Source organism: Tiliqua scincoides, chromosome 2 (assembly GCF_035046505.1).
Source record: "Tiliqua scincoides isolate rTilSci1 chromosome 2, rTilSci1.hap2, whole genome shotgun sequence".
NCBI lineage: Eukaryota > Metazoa > Chordata > Lepidosauria > Squamata > Scincidae > Tiliqua > Tiliqua scincoides.
In genome coordinates this window covers 182,556,604-182,573,027 of record NC_089822.1, presented here as the reverse complement: position 1 = coordinate 182,573,027, position 16,424 = coordinate 182,556,604, and the positions used below count along the sequence as shown (strand labels likewise).

The 16,424-nt window shown below is 43.0% G+C and overlaps 1 protein-coding gene across 1 annotated transcript in view; it reads left to right on the top strand.

The window, feature by feature from the left end:
- The window catches only part of KCTD16 (potassium channel tetramerization domain containing 16), a 184,319-nt gene extending 168,816 nt beyond the window's left edge, over window positions 1–15,503 (top strand). Inside the window, exon 2 of the mRNA XM_066617349.1 lies at window positions 15,052–15,503. Coding sequence (XP_066473446.1) covers window positions 15,052–15,503 — 452 coding nt within the window. The remainder of the gene's footprint in view (window positions 1–15,051) is intronic.
- Window positions 15,504–16,424: the final 921 nt, after the last annotated feature.

Genomic DNA, 16,424 nt, shown 5'->3' with positions numbered 1-16,424 from the left:
GTGTGGGAGGGGCAGGCAGTGGGTGAGTGGGGGGTGGGGCCAGGACCTTGTGCTGAATCCTGACCCCGTTTCTGGAAAGCCCGGGGAAGCTCTGGGCTGCTCAGATCTGCGCCACCTCTTTAGGTTGCACAGATCCGAGTAAATCCGTTGGGGCTGCAGCAGTTCTTCCGGTGGTAAGGGGAAGCCATATCCCTTACCCTGGGCTGAGCCACTTTCAGCCTGAAACTCGCACTGGATACGGGGCAGGCTAGTTGACCTCCCTGTTCCAGCGCAAGTTAGGATTGTGCTGTATGTGTGATGTTGCTGGAGGTGGACAATATTTGGCTTGCAGTGCAAGCATCCCCATCTTGCAGTATGCAAATGTGATTTTCCTTGCCCCAACAATGTTCTTCTGCTCACAACTTCAATGGAGACTATTATGAGCTTAGATGCCTACCTTGTGCCTGCAGTCTGCATTTTTTTTAGCATAGGCACTCTAAAAGACACTTGCTCTTTTGGCAGTGTGGTGAATGCATTTCATAGCTGAAATTGACTTGAACTTTTTTTAAAAAAAAGGTATGTAATTTGTAGAACAATGCCATGGCTCCTCACGTATGCCCCAAGTGCTGGGCACGCATCATGTAAATGTGACCTTTACAGTCCAGTGTTGTTATTATTACCATTATCCCCAACATATGCTCAGCCTATGCAGCTGCATGTACTTCCTGCAGGGCTTGAAATTTGCAGAAAGTCTAATTTTTACTTAGAATGCATTGAGAATTTGTGCATTTAAAATATTGCACTACTGGCAACATGAGGATAACCACACATACCTGAAATCAGGAATCCAGCCTCTCTATCACCTATCCTCACTAACTGGTTCTTCCCCATGTTTGGGAGGACATGGGAAATCTCAGCAGATTAGAAATAACAATGGGCACCTCTGCTGTGTTTGTTTATTACAGTATTTATATACCACCTTTCTCATAGATTCAAGGCTAGTCATAAATCCCATTTTTCAATGGGGTTTTTACAAGTATTGTTCCATGAGAGTCTAATAGAACCCTCCATTTCTTCAGAGGTTTTCCTTCATTGCGTAGTCCTGGTTTGCCAGCCCTTTAAGCTTCCAAGCTTTCGCAGGCAGTTGCAAATCAAACGTCAAATGTTATCTTGCCCGCTAACTCTTCTGCATTCCTTCACACTTCTCCACAGAGATTGGTCTTCGGCTTTGGGTCTCGCATCTAAGGCAGTTGATCCTGCTTAACCTTTTCGGTCAAGGCAACAGCTCAGCCTCCAGACCATACATCCTTTGCTCAAACTGTTATTATTTTCAGCTTTCTGACATCAACTGTCTGGGAGGTCTCCACAATTAAAGGTGGGGGCAACATTTTTAATTTTTGTTTGTTTGTTTTATATTAGCTGCTTTGGACCCATCTTGAAGGAGAGAAAAAAAAGGCCACACATTACAAAATTAAACAGCAAAGACAGAAAAATAATAATAAGAAGAGACTGTCTGCCCAATCCTGAACACTGCGCACTGTGTGCAAATTGCAGCTGCACCAGAGCTGGTAAATTGGATAGGATTTGGCCCTGAGTTAGGCCTCCACTCCAGATTAGATATCAAAGTACATTGGGATGATATTCTTATTTCTTCCCCATCCTCAACACTGTGGTCCAATTTACACGTTTTTCTCCTGCCTTTCTTCTAAATGTTAAATTCTGCCAGGTCTTTGGTTGTGTCTTTTCCCTGAATCACCTTGTCTCTCGGACCTGGAAATCAATCATTTTATTGGTTCTCTCGGTGGATAGGGTCATAAAAAAACTTGATGACATATTCTGTGATGTTATGACCTTACTCCTGGCATTTAAATTTGATGGAGAATGCTATGTGGAATTTTAAAAAATGAAATATTACTAGCCTTGGCATTGTGGAGTCTTTCTCTCCATCTCACTTCTTATCAGATATTCCGATTCTAAAGGAACCAGTGTAAATCTAAGCTAAACCCATGCAGTTACTTACATCCTGATTATTATTGGACTGGGACTCTCAGGCTGGCACGAAATATATCAGAATGGCATTACAATGAGGCTCAGACTTCGATGACTTCATGTACTGTAGAAACTTTTTTCTCCACAGAAATGTGCTAAAGTACTAGGATCTTGCTTTTAGTCATTTACCTCTGTGCTTCACTGGGTGAATTCATTTAACTGGCAGATGCATTTTTGACTGATAAATGTATAGGTTGAGTTTTTAGAAATTTGGCTGTTTTAAAAAAAAGTTTCTCTCTCAGGAGCAAGCATTTGCAGGTGCCTCTGGCACCAATCGCCATCTTGCCCTTGAGGAACCACAGGAAATCAATAGATATGCCCTCCAAGAAACCTGCGATTCGGGGAGGGGGTCTGGATGCCCCCCCCCAGAACTGCTCAAGAGCCCCCTTCATCAGCCCAAGACCACAAGAACAGAAGTGGTGGTAGATCAGGATCAGAGTCTGAAAACTGAGAAGTAGCTGTCTGAGACCTACCTCTCTTTGGATCGGCTCAGGCACCAGGCACCTCCAAGGCATTTCGCAGTGAGCATGAAGCTCACTCAGCACTGTGGGGATCCAGGGCACATCAACCCCCTCCAATATTTTTAGGGTTTATTTTTCCAAAACAAGTTGAGATAAATGGGTTGTATCTTGGAAAACCAGTTAGATTAGTGACCTTTGACAACTCACTATCTCTCAAATAACCCTACTTTTGTAACTGCTGTGATTTTCCCTGTGTTTCTACTCCCCCTGCCTGCTACCACCTGTCAAAACTGATATTACAAAATCAGACTGAAAAACTTTGAGTTACCTTAACAACGCAGAAGGACATACTGAGATCTAAAGATGCAAACATGAAACAAGAGAAGCAATTTTGGAGAGAGGCTGAGGCTCTCGGAAAACATGGAGTGTGACTTGCCTGATGGGGAGAACTCCGTTTCAAGCTTTGCCATGGAAAGGCAAGATCAGACGCTAAGATTCAACATCCTGACAAAATGAGGAAGTGCTGGCTTACACATTAAGCCTGTAAGGAAGTGGTAATTAACAGAACTGCACATCTATCATAGTATGTCATTATTTACAAACACTATAATGAATCCTGATTGTAGAATTAGACTCTAGACACCTAGGCTACAGAATCAATCTAGCAAGACCCAGCAGCAGCTGCTCAGGAACAGACGGCCTAACCTGATAAAGCAGTCTTCTCAAATATAGTTGTAGAACTGGCATTTTTAAACATCATGCCAGCATGAAACACGTGAAGCTGAGCAAAAGGATTGGTGTTATTACCGAGCTGCATTTCTAATTGCTAGACCGGCTTCAAGGAAGGGAGTTCCAATGAAGACACAGATACCATTTCTTTTTCTTATTATAGAGCAGTGCCACCAGTTCGGCTCAGTTTCTTCCACATTTTTTTGACTGGGCTTCTTCATGATGTCCAGAGAATAATTATGCCCCTCTGCCTACAGTCAGATGCATAAAAATGTCCTCATGTGGGACCAGCTTGTGCCTCTGACTGTGGGGAGATGCTCCAGTTTCTGTTCAATGAATGACAGAGATTGCAGTAGATGAACAGGAACTCTTTATTGCCTCCAAATACAGAACAACTTATGGTGGACTCTGCAGATTCTCAAAATCTAAGTCCTCTTTCCATTTCAACTTCCCTTCTTGCATTGGCCGTCAAAGGAGTTCGACTCCCCCTGGACCACATTCCAGTACAAGTTTGCTCTGACTACTACAGAGCAGCACTACCAGCTGAATGCAGAAACGTTTGTGCCTTAGGTTGGCAGTGCTTTCCCTTAATATTTGAAGCTGCTTTTAGTTGGATCCAATGAAATTGTTGTACACTAGTCCTGCCCATGTTTATTCAGATGACAGTGAGTTCAGTGATACCTGTCCGAAAGGAAATGTGCATGCATAGGATTGCAAGCATTGATAGCGGAGCAGTTCTAGTTATCTTACTGGTTTATGTTTCTTGGCTAACGATTTTGTGCTGTAGTTTGAAGATGATGCAATGTCTAGAAAACACTAGTCTCTTGTTAGACCCAGCAAGCAAAATACGACCTGTAATCCCTCTGGGGTTTCTGTTGGCCCAAGTGGCACATAAGATGGTGATGATCTCTTGCCCCTCCCCATTCCCATCAGAGCATTTCCATTGGTTATGGGGTCAAACAGCTGCTACTGGAGTAACAGCTCAGTGCTTCTGAATCTTGTCACCAGTGGAATGTGTTACCATTGTAAAGGAATCTCCTTACATGTGATTAAAGAGAGTGGGATTTTATCGTCTTCTTCTGATGTTATTTCAAGTGAGGGAGTTACTAGATAGGAGATGGTAAGTCCTGTAGGGCATTGACTGTTTTACTCATCCCCATCTCCCACCCCCATCTCCCACCCCCACCCCCACCCCCGGTCATGACAGTGAGCTTACATAACTTGGATGCCAGGTATTAGCAAGATCTCATGCTTAACCTCTGATATACTGGGGAAGAATCACACAGCAGGCCCCTCATCACTAACTATGCGGTTGGTGGTTAATAGATTGAGGACTTTTTTTGGTGCTGTCTTCTCAGTTGATCTAGGAGAGACCCAGATCAGGTCATTCTCTTCCCATCAACAGATGGGCTCTTAAGACACTTTTATTTCAGTGAGCATTTGATTTTTTGCCTTTACTGACCTCTGGCCGCTTTTTTTAATGCTGTTTGTTTTATTGGGTTTTTTTTTTAAACCACATTGTTTTAATTGGTTTTGTTTTTAATTAATTGTGCACCTCTTTGGATACCCTTTTGTAGGAAATGGGTGCAGAAATACTATGAAATAAATAGATACATGCTTTCTTTAGTGTGTGCGCGCACTTGCATGTGACTGTGTTTGGGCTTCCAGAGTTTCAAAGACACAAACAAGCCTTTCCATCCTTAGTAAGAAGAAAAAGACCCTTCTATCTTTGAGAGGCTTGTAAAAGAGGGTCTGCAAGCCAAGAAATCAGTATGGATGTATTTTATCATTGGAATGTGTAACAGAAATGTGGAAAGTGGCACTTATTTAACTATCATTTGAAATATCCCTTATTCTGGATAGTAATTAATTTGATGCTGATTGGCAAAGATCTTTTCTTCATACATTATTGCTTAATTCTTTTTTGCTTTTCCCTCTCCCCGGAAGATTCTGTAGTGCACAGGCCTAGTTAGCCTGATTGGTTCTCTTATAATTATGCAGCCATAGGGTTTCAGAGTAAGCCATGAGCTTCACACACTTAGAGCAAGAAGAGGGGGGAAAAATACTACTTGCAATTCAGGTCATCTAGAAACCTGAGGCTAACATGCTGAAACCATTAACATCAAAATAAATGAGAAGAACAGAATCTGTGGAGTCATACCCACTTTAAATCAGTAGCTATGATATTGAGAAGGATGTATAGAAGACTCTGAGAGTTTCAGGAAACATTTCAAAATTATATATAAAGTGGAAACACAGTGGATTTTACTCACCATGAGTATACCGTTGGCAACCAGGCAAAAGAAAATGGGAATAATTAATATGCCCTATACACTTTCTCAATAATTATGTTGCTTCCCATGAGATAAAACTCCAGCGTCTTGATCCAGCAGTTTGGCAAGCCAGTGGGAACTGTCCAGCTTCCATTGGCTTACCTTTTAACTTCAAGGTTGGGAACTGATCTCTGCAGGCTTTCGTTCCCAAGGGCTGTGGTGGTGGTGATGCTCAGCTGAACCCAGTATCATGCTCTGAAGAACTGTTTTGAATAACTATCTAGTCAGTAGTTACAATCAGGAAATCAGATGGCACCTGAACACCAACCACAAAACTGATTTATAACCCAATCCTGAGCTTCCTGGCACCTACTGGAGCAGCAGTGCCAAAGCTGCTACTGCTGTTTCCGGTGGGCACCAGGAAGCAACCAGAGGTCTCTGGAAGGGAACTTTCGCACCCCTTCCCCTGGGGAAAGCCCCAAGCCCTGCAATGGGGCTTCTCAAGTCTGTGTTGGTTATTTTGCCTGCACAGACTTGAGAGACTCTCTGTCAGGCCTTTCGGCCAACACAGAGTTCAGGGTCCGGCAGAGCAGGGCTGTTCTTCTGTTCCAGGATCAGCCTCTGCTTTTTAAAAGGCAGGGAGGCAGAACTGAAGGGGAAGACTGTGGGAAGGAGGTGGGAACTGCAGTACACCCATTGCTAATGCCACAGACCTTGAAATTGTTATGACAGACAGTGTTGTCCTTGTACAGACACCATGTCAACCCCCGATTATCTTCATTTTAATTTAAGAGGTGGAGTGTAGGGACGTGTGACTCTGACACATCCCTTTTAATATCACAAATGTCACATCATTTGTTCACTATGCTGACTATTTGAAGGAACATAAATGTTTGATTCTAGATTACTTGCAGGAATCGTTCACATTTTTTTTTTATAACTCAGCTCTGTCTGTGGTCATCCTCATAAAGAGCATATTAAAAAGGCAATATTCTTTTATGCTTGGCATGCTTATAGTGGTCTATTCGTCACATAATTAGCAATGCTACTAAAAAGATGCCATTGATGTTAGAGGTTTACAGCCAAATCTTATTGAAATTTCTCTGCGTCGATGCAGTGGGACCAGTGGGGCTTGCGCTGTATCCTGCAAGGGAATTTTGCAGTCGGAGGTCTCTTCGAGGTAAGGGGGCATTCATGCCCTGAGCCGTGCAATGGGTCTATTTAGACCTGTGCCTGCTAAATCATTAGCGCAAGTTCAAGTGGATCCATGTCAGTGGACTGGCCCAGGAAGGGGGATAGGATACGGTGTGTGCCAGTGCAACTGATCCTGCTCCCTTCCCAGACCCAATCTGTCCATCCCCCACCTGCTCCCTGCCTTCCCCCGCCCTGGTATACCACTCCCTGCCCTCCCCCAGCCTTTCCGCAGCCCTCTGCTGTTCTGCTACCTGTTCCAGCGCATGTGGAGGCCTGCAGTGGTGCTGGCAGAATGGTACATGACTTGTTTAACCTCTAACAACAGCTTGGGTTTTTTTTTTTGGAACATGTACATTTTTTGTGCTCTGCTATAGGTATTTTTACTGCATACCAATTGGTGTCCAGTATAGTATTGATACAGGGTGTGATGCTGTTCATATCAAAAGCAGCTTGATTTTAATTTCTTATCCATACCTCAGTTATCCTTGCCTAACTCCATTTGTAAATTTCTTAACACTGTTGACTGAACGTAGTACTTGAAATTGAAAGAAAAAAATGTTGTACATCATGATACAAGCCCCCAAATCATGGGGATTCTTAGTAAAATCCTCCATTTTGGAAGAGGTTATCTAAGAGCTGTCTTTGTGTGTGTGTGTTTGCTTCTAGCAAAGGAATATTTGATACAATTGGAGAGAAGAACGTGGACTGGTGTGGCATGGTTAGTCCTATGATCTGCTCTTATTTGGAATGCTGGAGTAGTCATCAGTCATGAGGAATCCAGCAGCTGTCACAGATTCCTTGGCCTAGCAAAGGATCAGTTTGATGCTTTTTTAAAAAAAAAAAAGGATACATATAACGTAGGAGCTGTAGACCAATGCAAGTTTCCAGTGAGTGACGGGAAACAGAGCATTTTGACAACAATCATAAAGAAATCTAGTAAGGAAAATTGTGCACTTTCATATACCATTTCAGGCATTCGAATTCTCATGCAGTTTGATTAAAATTCTCATGTCTGACTGTCTCCTAAGTTCTACACAGGGACATATGAAGCTGTCTTATACTGAATCAGACTGTTCCAGCGAGTTCAGTACAGTGACTGCCAGCAGCAGAATTTCAGTCAGGGATCTCCCGCTGCCCTACCTGAATGCTGAACCTGGGAATGCCTGTATGCAATATCTACCACTGAGCTACACACACCTCTGCAGTTGCATTCTCTGTTACTTCCATAAACCACATGGCTGATGTGGTCAATTGTTGGGCTAATAAAGTAAAGCTATGCAGTTTACACCTCCAGATGAAGGAAATCAGCTTGAGTTTTCCCCTCTGTCCAAGGCACACTGTTCATTTTAACAGGATGGTGCCCAATCAGAATTGCAAGAAGCAAACACATAAGCAAATTGCTAGTTTGTTTATTTGCAACAGGATCATTGCTTTCTTTGGCTCAAGCAGCAATGCATTACAAATAAATGTCAGTTGGCAGCAGTCAATATCAAGATAAGAGCACTTCATTGGAATTTGGGAGTTGAAGTGAGAAACCCTATTGGTCATTTGGGCTTGGGAGAAACCTGAATCAACACTTGTATTAGATGACCCATAACACATTGCTTGGTGTAAGAGATCTTCTGATTGAGGGCTTATGCTCTGATTATACATACATCACTGACTTGGCCTACTTGAGTACTGGAGGCGCAGCTCCCTTGTTAAATTATTTATGAACTCTGAAAGTTTCATGCATTTACAGATATGCTCTGCTAAAGAATTCTTAGCCAAACTGGACTTCTTGCTTGTCTTGAACTGAAAGGGGCATTGGTAGAGGTGTTTGAAAACTGTGTTATTTACATTACTCAGTCCATTCATTGTGTTCAGTTAAGCGGTAACCCAGTCTTACTCTCAGGAAATAAACATTTCTAGGCATTAGCCATCTAATGGAAGAGACCACTATCAATGACTATCACAACCGATCACACAATGGCCTGTAAAAGAGAACGCAACACAGAATAAGATGGGTGAATAGCAATATTTGAAGATGATCACCAAATGTGCAATCTAATGGCATGGCAGAAGTCAAGTCTAAGAAGTTCAAGCATGATATGGGAGAAGTCTGAAGTGGCAACCAAGGGATTTAGGAATCATAATAAGCCAAATGGACTATTAAGTCCTTGTGAAGCCCAATACTAAGCTCTTGTAAGTTTTGATGCCATGACTCAAAATTTGGTAGGCTTAGGCCCACCTCTGTTATCAGTCATTCATATGAAATATAGCCACTATTGTGCTTAACAAGTCATTGTGTCTTTTCTTTAGGGATGCACAAGCATTGATCCAAAACTGAGTTGAGCTTCTGTATGTGCGTGTTCTGAGTGAATGTCCACGAAAGCATGAATCTTTGTGAACCTGTCAAGTCAGCTGCTTCCAAAAACTCAAACATGCCTACAGAAGGCCAGCACTTTGCAAGCCTTAAATGGTTCCACAAAAACGAACCTTTGCGAGGAATCAGTGGTAGCAAGCTCTGACCTTTTGTGGCCACATTCATGCTTCTCTTGATTCTTCTTGCGAACATTTGATCAGGGGAGTTCAATACGTCAAGCTCGTCTGGTAGAACGCTTGCAACCTTTAGCCCATATCCTATTCTCATGAGTAACAAAACTAGTTTACCCATTCAGCGGAACCATGTTGTAAAGCCTTCAGGCTGCAAATGGGAGGAGTGCATGCTTGCAGGCTCCCCAAGTAGTGAAGGGGGTAAAAAACCTATACATAGCAAACCAGCATGTCATGAAGAAAGGTTCAGCCTTGTCTTCTTTCTACTCTGCTGTTTTTCTACCCATGAAGAATTTCTGGTGAAGCAAGGCATTCAGTCACATCACCTTCCATATGCTGAAGTGGTGCAGGCTATTTTTTCCCCACTTGATTCTGCTGAATATATAAACTTGCCCCTAAAGGAGTCTGGATGAAGGTAAAGTGCTAAATGGAATTCTGTAGCATTGCATGCTTAGCTAGAACAGTGGCAGACTAGAAAGGAATTTTTGGAAGTGTGTTCATGCCCGTTGTGAATGTGCTGTGTGGCACAAGTGTCTCAAAAAAAGAGGAAGAAAGATTTATGTCTGTGCTGAATCTGTCAAGAGCTCAGTCACATCCATTTTGATCTAGTGCTTTGCTCTTGAATGATTGTTGTTGTTTTTTGCCTGTTGAAAGTTGGCAGTTGCTTGTTGGAACAAATCATTTTGTGATTGTGGAATATGGTGGTTGTTAATCTATTTTTTTGTGGGTTTTTTGGTAAGGAAAATAGGTAGTTCCAGCAGCAGAAAATTACCATCGAGTTAAAATGTCAGCGACAAACTAAGGAATTGTGAATCAATATGGCCCATAGATGCATTTTTTTCCAAAATTTCACATGATCTGTTTTTGTTTTTTTGTTTTTACTAAACTTCAGTGTGTAATCACTCTTCCAGAGCTAGAAGAATTATAAAAAAAATTCAATTTAGCCATTATTGACTTTTTCCAGACTAGATACAGAAGGACTCTCAAAGCCAGTCTATAAATTAAATTAGCCACACAGCTCACAGGCTGCTGGGTTCCTTCATCATGAACACGGATGAACAAGTAGCAAGGTGGGGAAAGAAGCTGTTTCCCTCACTATTTCTGTAAATGACAAGTGAGGCATTTTTTTTTTATCAGATGTTTGGGGATAGAGAAATGGAAAGGCAAATAGTGGGAGGTTTGAGCAATGCATATTTTAAAAACGCATGACCACTCTAGGAGTTTGCAATGTCATGTTCCACTTCAGTGATGGTGGCTTCTTCATGGGGAGAAACAGAATCAGCAGTTTGCCGTGTATTTAACAGCTGTGGCTGCTGTGCAGAAAAATCTCGGAAAGCACATAAGTGTCCTGGGTGCTCTGAGGGTTACTCCTCGCAGCTGGACAAGCAAGATCTTTTTGTTCCTAATCCAGCAGGCCTTTGTATGTTTTTGTTTTGAATGGTCCAATAGAAGGAAATGTCTCCAGTGAAGTAAACGTTAACCCAGAAACAAACAAACTAACTAAATACCATAAAGTAGAGTGAAATCCTATCCAACTTTCCAGCATCGATGCAGCAGCAGCGCAGTCCTGAGTTAAGGGTACAAACATTCCTTGAGGAGGCCTCCGTGACTGCCCCCTCCCAACATCAGAATGCAGCATGTGCCCTATTGGCACAGCTGCATCAGTGCTGGGAAGTTGGATTGGGCCTTCAGTTGGCAGTTTGTGAGCTAGTTTTTAGGGGCAGCAGGACAGCCCACCAGCACCCCCTGCCGTAGGTGGCATATAGAGGACGGAAGGCAAAATGGCACCATGCTATTTTTCTCTAACCTTCCTAGTGGAAAAGGAAGGAAGGAAAAGATGTTTGAAAGAAGGAAGGAACTGGAGGTGTGATGGTAATAAGTCTTTAAAAAAAAGACACAGAAGAAGGGGACACCATTTGGTGCTCTACTTCATGCTGCAAAATGTCATCGGCTGGTGCTTCTGCAGAGGCCAAGCTCTTATCCATTCAAATGATTCATCCTGACCATCTGCTTGGTGCTGTGCAAGAAGAAAGAGACCACATTACCATTTTCAGTACCAACATGCTTCTGGAATGTGCTATGAGTTCTGTCAAGTGACAAACATTGTCCCAGATGGAAAGACTTCCAAATCGTCTTGAGGCCTGGTTATTGAAAAATGACACAATCATCGATTGTGACACAGTGAGGTTGTTCTAGCTTCAGGTGTGAATCTCCTTTGCAGCTGTGACTCAGAAAGCCTTCTTACTTGGCAGCTTAACAAGGGCTTATCCTGAAATCAGGGATAGCGCTTAGGATCTGGCAAGCCAAATGGTCATATGAAAGAATTTAGTTATTTTTGGCAAATTGTTTTATATTCTTTAGAGCAGTGGTTCTGGGATCCACCAGTGGGTCGTGACCCAATTTTTGATGGTTGGTGAAACTGACAGGGCAGATTATCGGGTGGCAGTTTCTAGGGCAGCGATTTTCAACTGCTGTGCCGTGGCTCATTGGTGTGCTGTGGATGGTCTGCAGGTGTGCTGCAGGAGTTTGGGGAGGGTCATTTATTAGTAGGGCAATTGGGGGACGTGAGCCCCCTACCAGCAGCATGATGTGTCTTGTCAATGTTCAAAAAACGAATGGTGTGCCTTGACCATTTTAGCGCCTTGTCAGTGTGCCATGAGATGAAAAAGGTTGAAAATTGCTGACCTAGGGCCTCTAAAGCATTTGGGAACCACTGCTTTAGAGGGCTTCCAGATGGTTTTCCTTTTAAATGATAGCTGATTGATATGATCAGTAGTGTGTGTGGAGACTTCCAGGATTTCTGACAGCACATGCTGGGTCCTTCATTTCAGGGCTGGGAGGCAGGTTTTGTCCTTGCTGCAATAGTGCTTCCACATGCAATACTTTAGTTTCTGCCTAGGAATGAATTCTGGCCTTTCATTCGTGTTGGAAAAAGTAAGAAGAGGCATATAGGCATGTAGAGGGTGGAGGCCATTCCCTGCCCCCTTTTTTCTTTTAATGGAGGAGCAGGCCTGCTCCTATCTGAATAGCCCCAGCCTTAGGTCTGGTTTTTGGTGGTTGTGGTGATTTTATGGATTTTATGGATTTTATGAATCATGGCATAAAGTGCCATTGCTTTATTTTCTCTGCATCAGAGAAAGGTCAGTCCTGAAACAGACAAAAAGATATTGAGAGAGGAAGAGAGAGAGGGACGTTAGGGGAAGGATATGCTGTTATTCCATGAACACGTGCAGGCTTAGCTGTACTAAAATAATGGAACTAGAGAGTCATGCCAAAGGCTTCATGGAAAAGGTGGGGTTTGATGAAGAATTTGAAGGAAGGAAGGAAGGAAGGAGTCATCATGCAGGTGAACTAGGAGGGAATACTAGGAGAAGGGACAGCAAGGGGGAAGGGCTGCGTCTTTGGAGGGATCAGGAGGTCTTTGGAAGGCCAAGTGTGGCCGTGCTGGAGGACTGAAGGTCACAGGCAGGAGTGTAACTAACAGGGTGTATGCAGTGGCATCATTAGGGTTTGCGTCACCCAGTGCTGGAGGCCAGCGTGTCACCCCCTGCAGTGGGCGGGGTAACACTCTAGGTGGTGGGCATGGTGATCTACCATTTCCCCGCCCCCACTGGTTTTTTGGCTGTACCTTTTGATAAAGATATTTCAACGTAGTTTGTTTCATCGCATTCTGCATGAAATTACACATTGCTTGATATATAACATGATGGTTGAAAAGCGGTATATAAATACTGTTGTTGTTGTTGTTGTTGATGGTATTATTCCTCCAAACTCTGATTTTAGTGATTTTGATCACTAGTGGTGTCACCTCCCCCCAGGGTGTCAACTTACTAACACCTTATTGGAGCAGTTCTCAAGCTTTTAGCACTGGGATCCACTTCTTAGAATGACAATCTGTCCAGGACCCATCATAAAGCAAATTTAAAATAATTATAAATAAATTAAAGTAAAATCAATAAATAAGGGAAAGCCAGCCCTGTCCCACCAAGTGAATTTTCTCTGTAGCCTGCCTGCAATAACACCCCCCCCCAAAGAATCAGTACGATTTTCACCCCTACCCAGTACCCAGTTCAATTTAAGTTCTTATATTTCAAGCATATCACTATCAGGACCCACCTGGCTTTGCAAGTCTGAGAGCCCAATCCTATGCCTGTCTACTCAAAAGTAAGTCCCATTATAGTCAGTGGGGCTTACTCCCACGAAAGTGTGGATAGGACTGCAACCTAAAACAGAAAAAAATTTCACCTTGCCCTGTCAAGCCTGTTTCATTCTTTTTATGGGGGGGGGGGGCTGCCTTCTGGAGCATTTGTTGAGCTCCAGTTGCATCAAATCAGGACCATTCTGGTGGCCTCACATTTCCCTTTGCCTGACCTGCCCAGGAGCCAAGGCACGTTTGCTTACTCGCGAGTAAATGTGACCATGTGGCTTAGTTTTGCTTTCCATAGGCTCAAAACATTCGCCAGCTTGGAGGGAGGGACCTCCTTCTCGGGTGTTTTTTGGGGGCTGCATTCATTGGATCAGGACCATTCTGGTGTTGTTGGATTCCTCTCAGCCTGCCCTTTCAGATGGACTAAGGCATGTTCACCTACTCACGAGTAAATGCGTGATACCCCTTGGTTTCTCTTTCCATTGGGCTCCATGCATTTTTTGTTTTCTGGTTTTTTGCCAATAACTTTTGATAGAAAGGAGATATTTCACTCCCATTTTTTGAATTGCATTCTGCTCGACATTCCACATCCAACAGTATATAACATGATGGTATTACTCCCAACCACCATGATTTTAGTGCGTCACCCTCCCAGTGCACGTCACCCCCTCTTGTGCGTCACCCGGTGCGGTCCGCACCCCCCTAGAAACACCACTGGGTATATGGGCTGAGAGGTAAGAAGGGGCAAGGCCATGGAGGGCTTTGAATGAAAGGGTCAGGAGATTGTACAAACTAGAGTATAACATCATGTTGGAAACTGGCTTTTAGAGGGAAAGATAACATCGTTACTGCCTAATCAGAGCTCCAGGTCAGGGCACATGATTCAACTACCTTGCTAAAGTTAAGTAGGTCTATTTCATGCCTTGGTGGGTGATCACCCAGGAACCCCCATGCACACCACCATGATGAAAGAAAGGTGAGATGTAAAATGTAGTAAATTAAAAACAACAACCTGATTTGCATCTCAGAAAACTGACCTAATTTCTTGCTTGTAGATTCTGTGTCACTGGTGTAAAGCTATTACTCAGTGAACTGGTTTCTAGCTTGCTTGATCAAAATGAAGGTTATGGTCTCCACAGGCTGGAAATGATAATTATGTTTTACTTGGACAGATCTTGCAAATGACATTTAAATCCATGATTAGCTCAGCATTTCATCCAGAAGGGTGTTTTTTAAAAATCTGTTCTAGTTCTTTCTCCTAGCCATGGATTATTACTTTGGGCAGAATGATCTTCAGCTCAGCATTTAAAAAATATGAATCAAGAAACCAATTAAGGTATATTTAGTCTCCAGTGCTGAACCCACTTAGGCACACTTAAGTCCTATTGATTGCAGTCAAACCTAAATGCCTGTAACTGGTCAGAGAATTGCAGTCATAAGCATTTTTTAATGCCAGAGGGTTGCCAGCTGGCTGATGATAAACCACAAGACCAGTCATTTTTCTTCCCAGCAGAGCTTCCATACTCACTTATATACTTCATTTATCATGTCAATAATGCAATATGCGAAGTAAGTTGTATTTGTTAGCATATGAATGAAAGCTGCACTGAATGTCTCTCTCTCTCTCTTCTGGTTCTCATCAGGTCTAATGCAATCTTGCCATGCCCTTTGTTTGTCCTTCCAGGTGAGCCTTCAAGGTGGTCTTCATCACACTGTGACTGCTGCTGCAAAAATGGCAAAGGAGATAAAGAAGGAGAAAGTGGCACATCCTGTAATGAACTCTCCACTTCTAGCTGTGACAGCCAGTCAGAAGCCAGCTCCCCTCAAGAGACTGTCATCTGTGGCCCAGTCACCCGCCAGTCTAATATACAGACTCTGGATCGACCAATCAAGAAAGGCCCAGTGCAGCTACTTCAGCAGTCCGAAATCCGGAGGAAAAGCGACCTGCTCCGAACTCTGACCTCTGGCTCTAGGGAATCCAACTCTAGCAAAAAAAAAGCAGTGAAAGAAAAGCTGTCCATTGAGGAAGAATTAGAAAAATGCATCCAGGATTTCCTCAAAATCAAAATCCCAGACAGGTTTCCAGAACGGAAGCATCCCTGGCAATCTGAACTATTGCGAAAGTATCATCTATAGAGTGGGGGCTGGGGCAGGGAATATCAGCTTATTAACCATTTACAGAATGGGATTCTACATGATACAGAAATAGATAGTAACAATACTTTGTTAGATCACAAAAACATAAAGTCCATTGCTATAGTACTGCCTAATTTGCCTATTTCACTGAAACATTTCTAGTCACACTATAACAATATTTGTTTTCCCTTTTTTCTCCCTGTGGTAGGAGGATTAACAATGCACTCATCTGTTAAGCTCCTAACACAAAGCCAACTGCTTGCAATGCCATAGGCACAATGAGATCAAGAGACATGTGCAGTATGATCGTGGCGCCACTAACGGAAAAAAAAATCTCATATGAACAGGCAGAGCTTGTGCGCGTGGTGATTTTCTAAGCTGCATGCCTTCTTGAGTTCTCTTTTAATGTCATTTATTTGGAAGAAGGAGGCTGGGCTAGGCAGGCGCCAATGATGTAGAAGAAATTTATGTCATGCAAGTTTACACTAGGAGAGAGTGTATATATGTCATGTGCCACATGAAATATTTCTCTGTTCCCTCCTTTTAACTATGTGTTCTTTCAAGACAATGACTAGAGATCCTTAGATGTTCTGGTTACCCCTGTAGAATGATGTACAGAAGAAGCATTTGCTCCCTTCTTGTTCTGAACTGGAGAGTCGACTCATCTGGTATCAGGGGTTGATCTGGATGTTCCGATTTGCTCTGTTTGCACACCATGAATGTCTGTGGAGCACAAACTGCTCTCAGCATTTCAGAAACACCAGACAAGTCAGTGGTGGCAATCCAGTGGAGTGACAAGCACATGGGCAAAGAGTGTGTTTCATGTGGATTTGCATCTGAGTTTTTTTTTTTCTCAATTTCAGCAATTTTCATAGCAGCCCCTTCAGTTTCTGTTGTTAACGCTTGGGAGAGTTTAAAAAA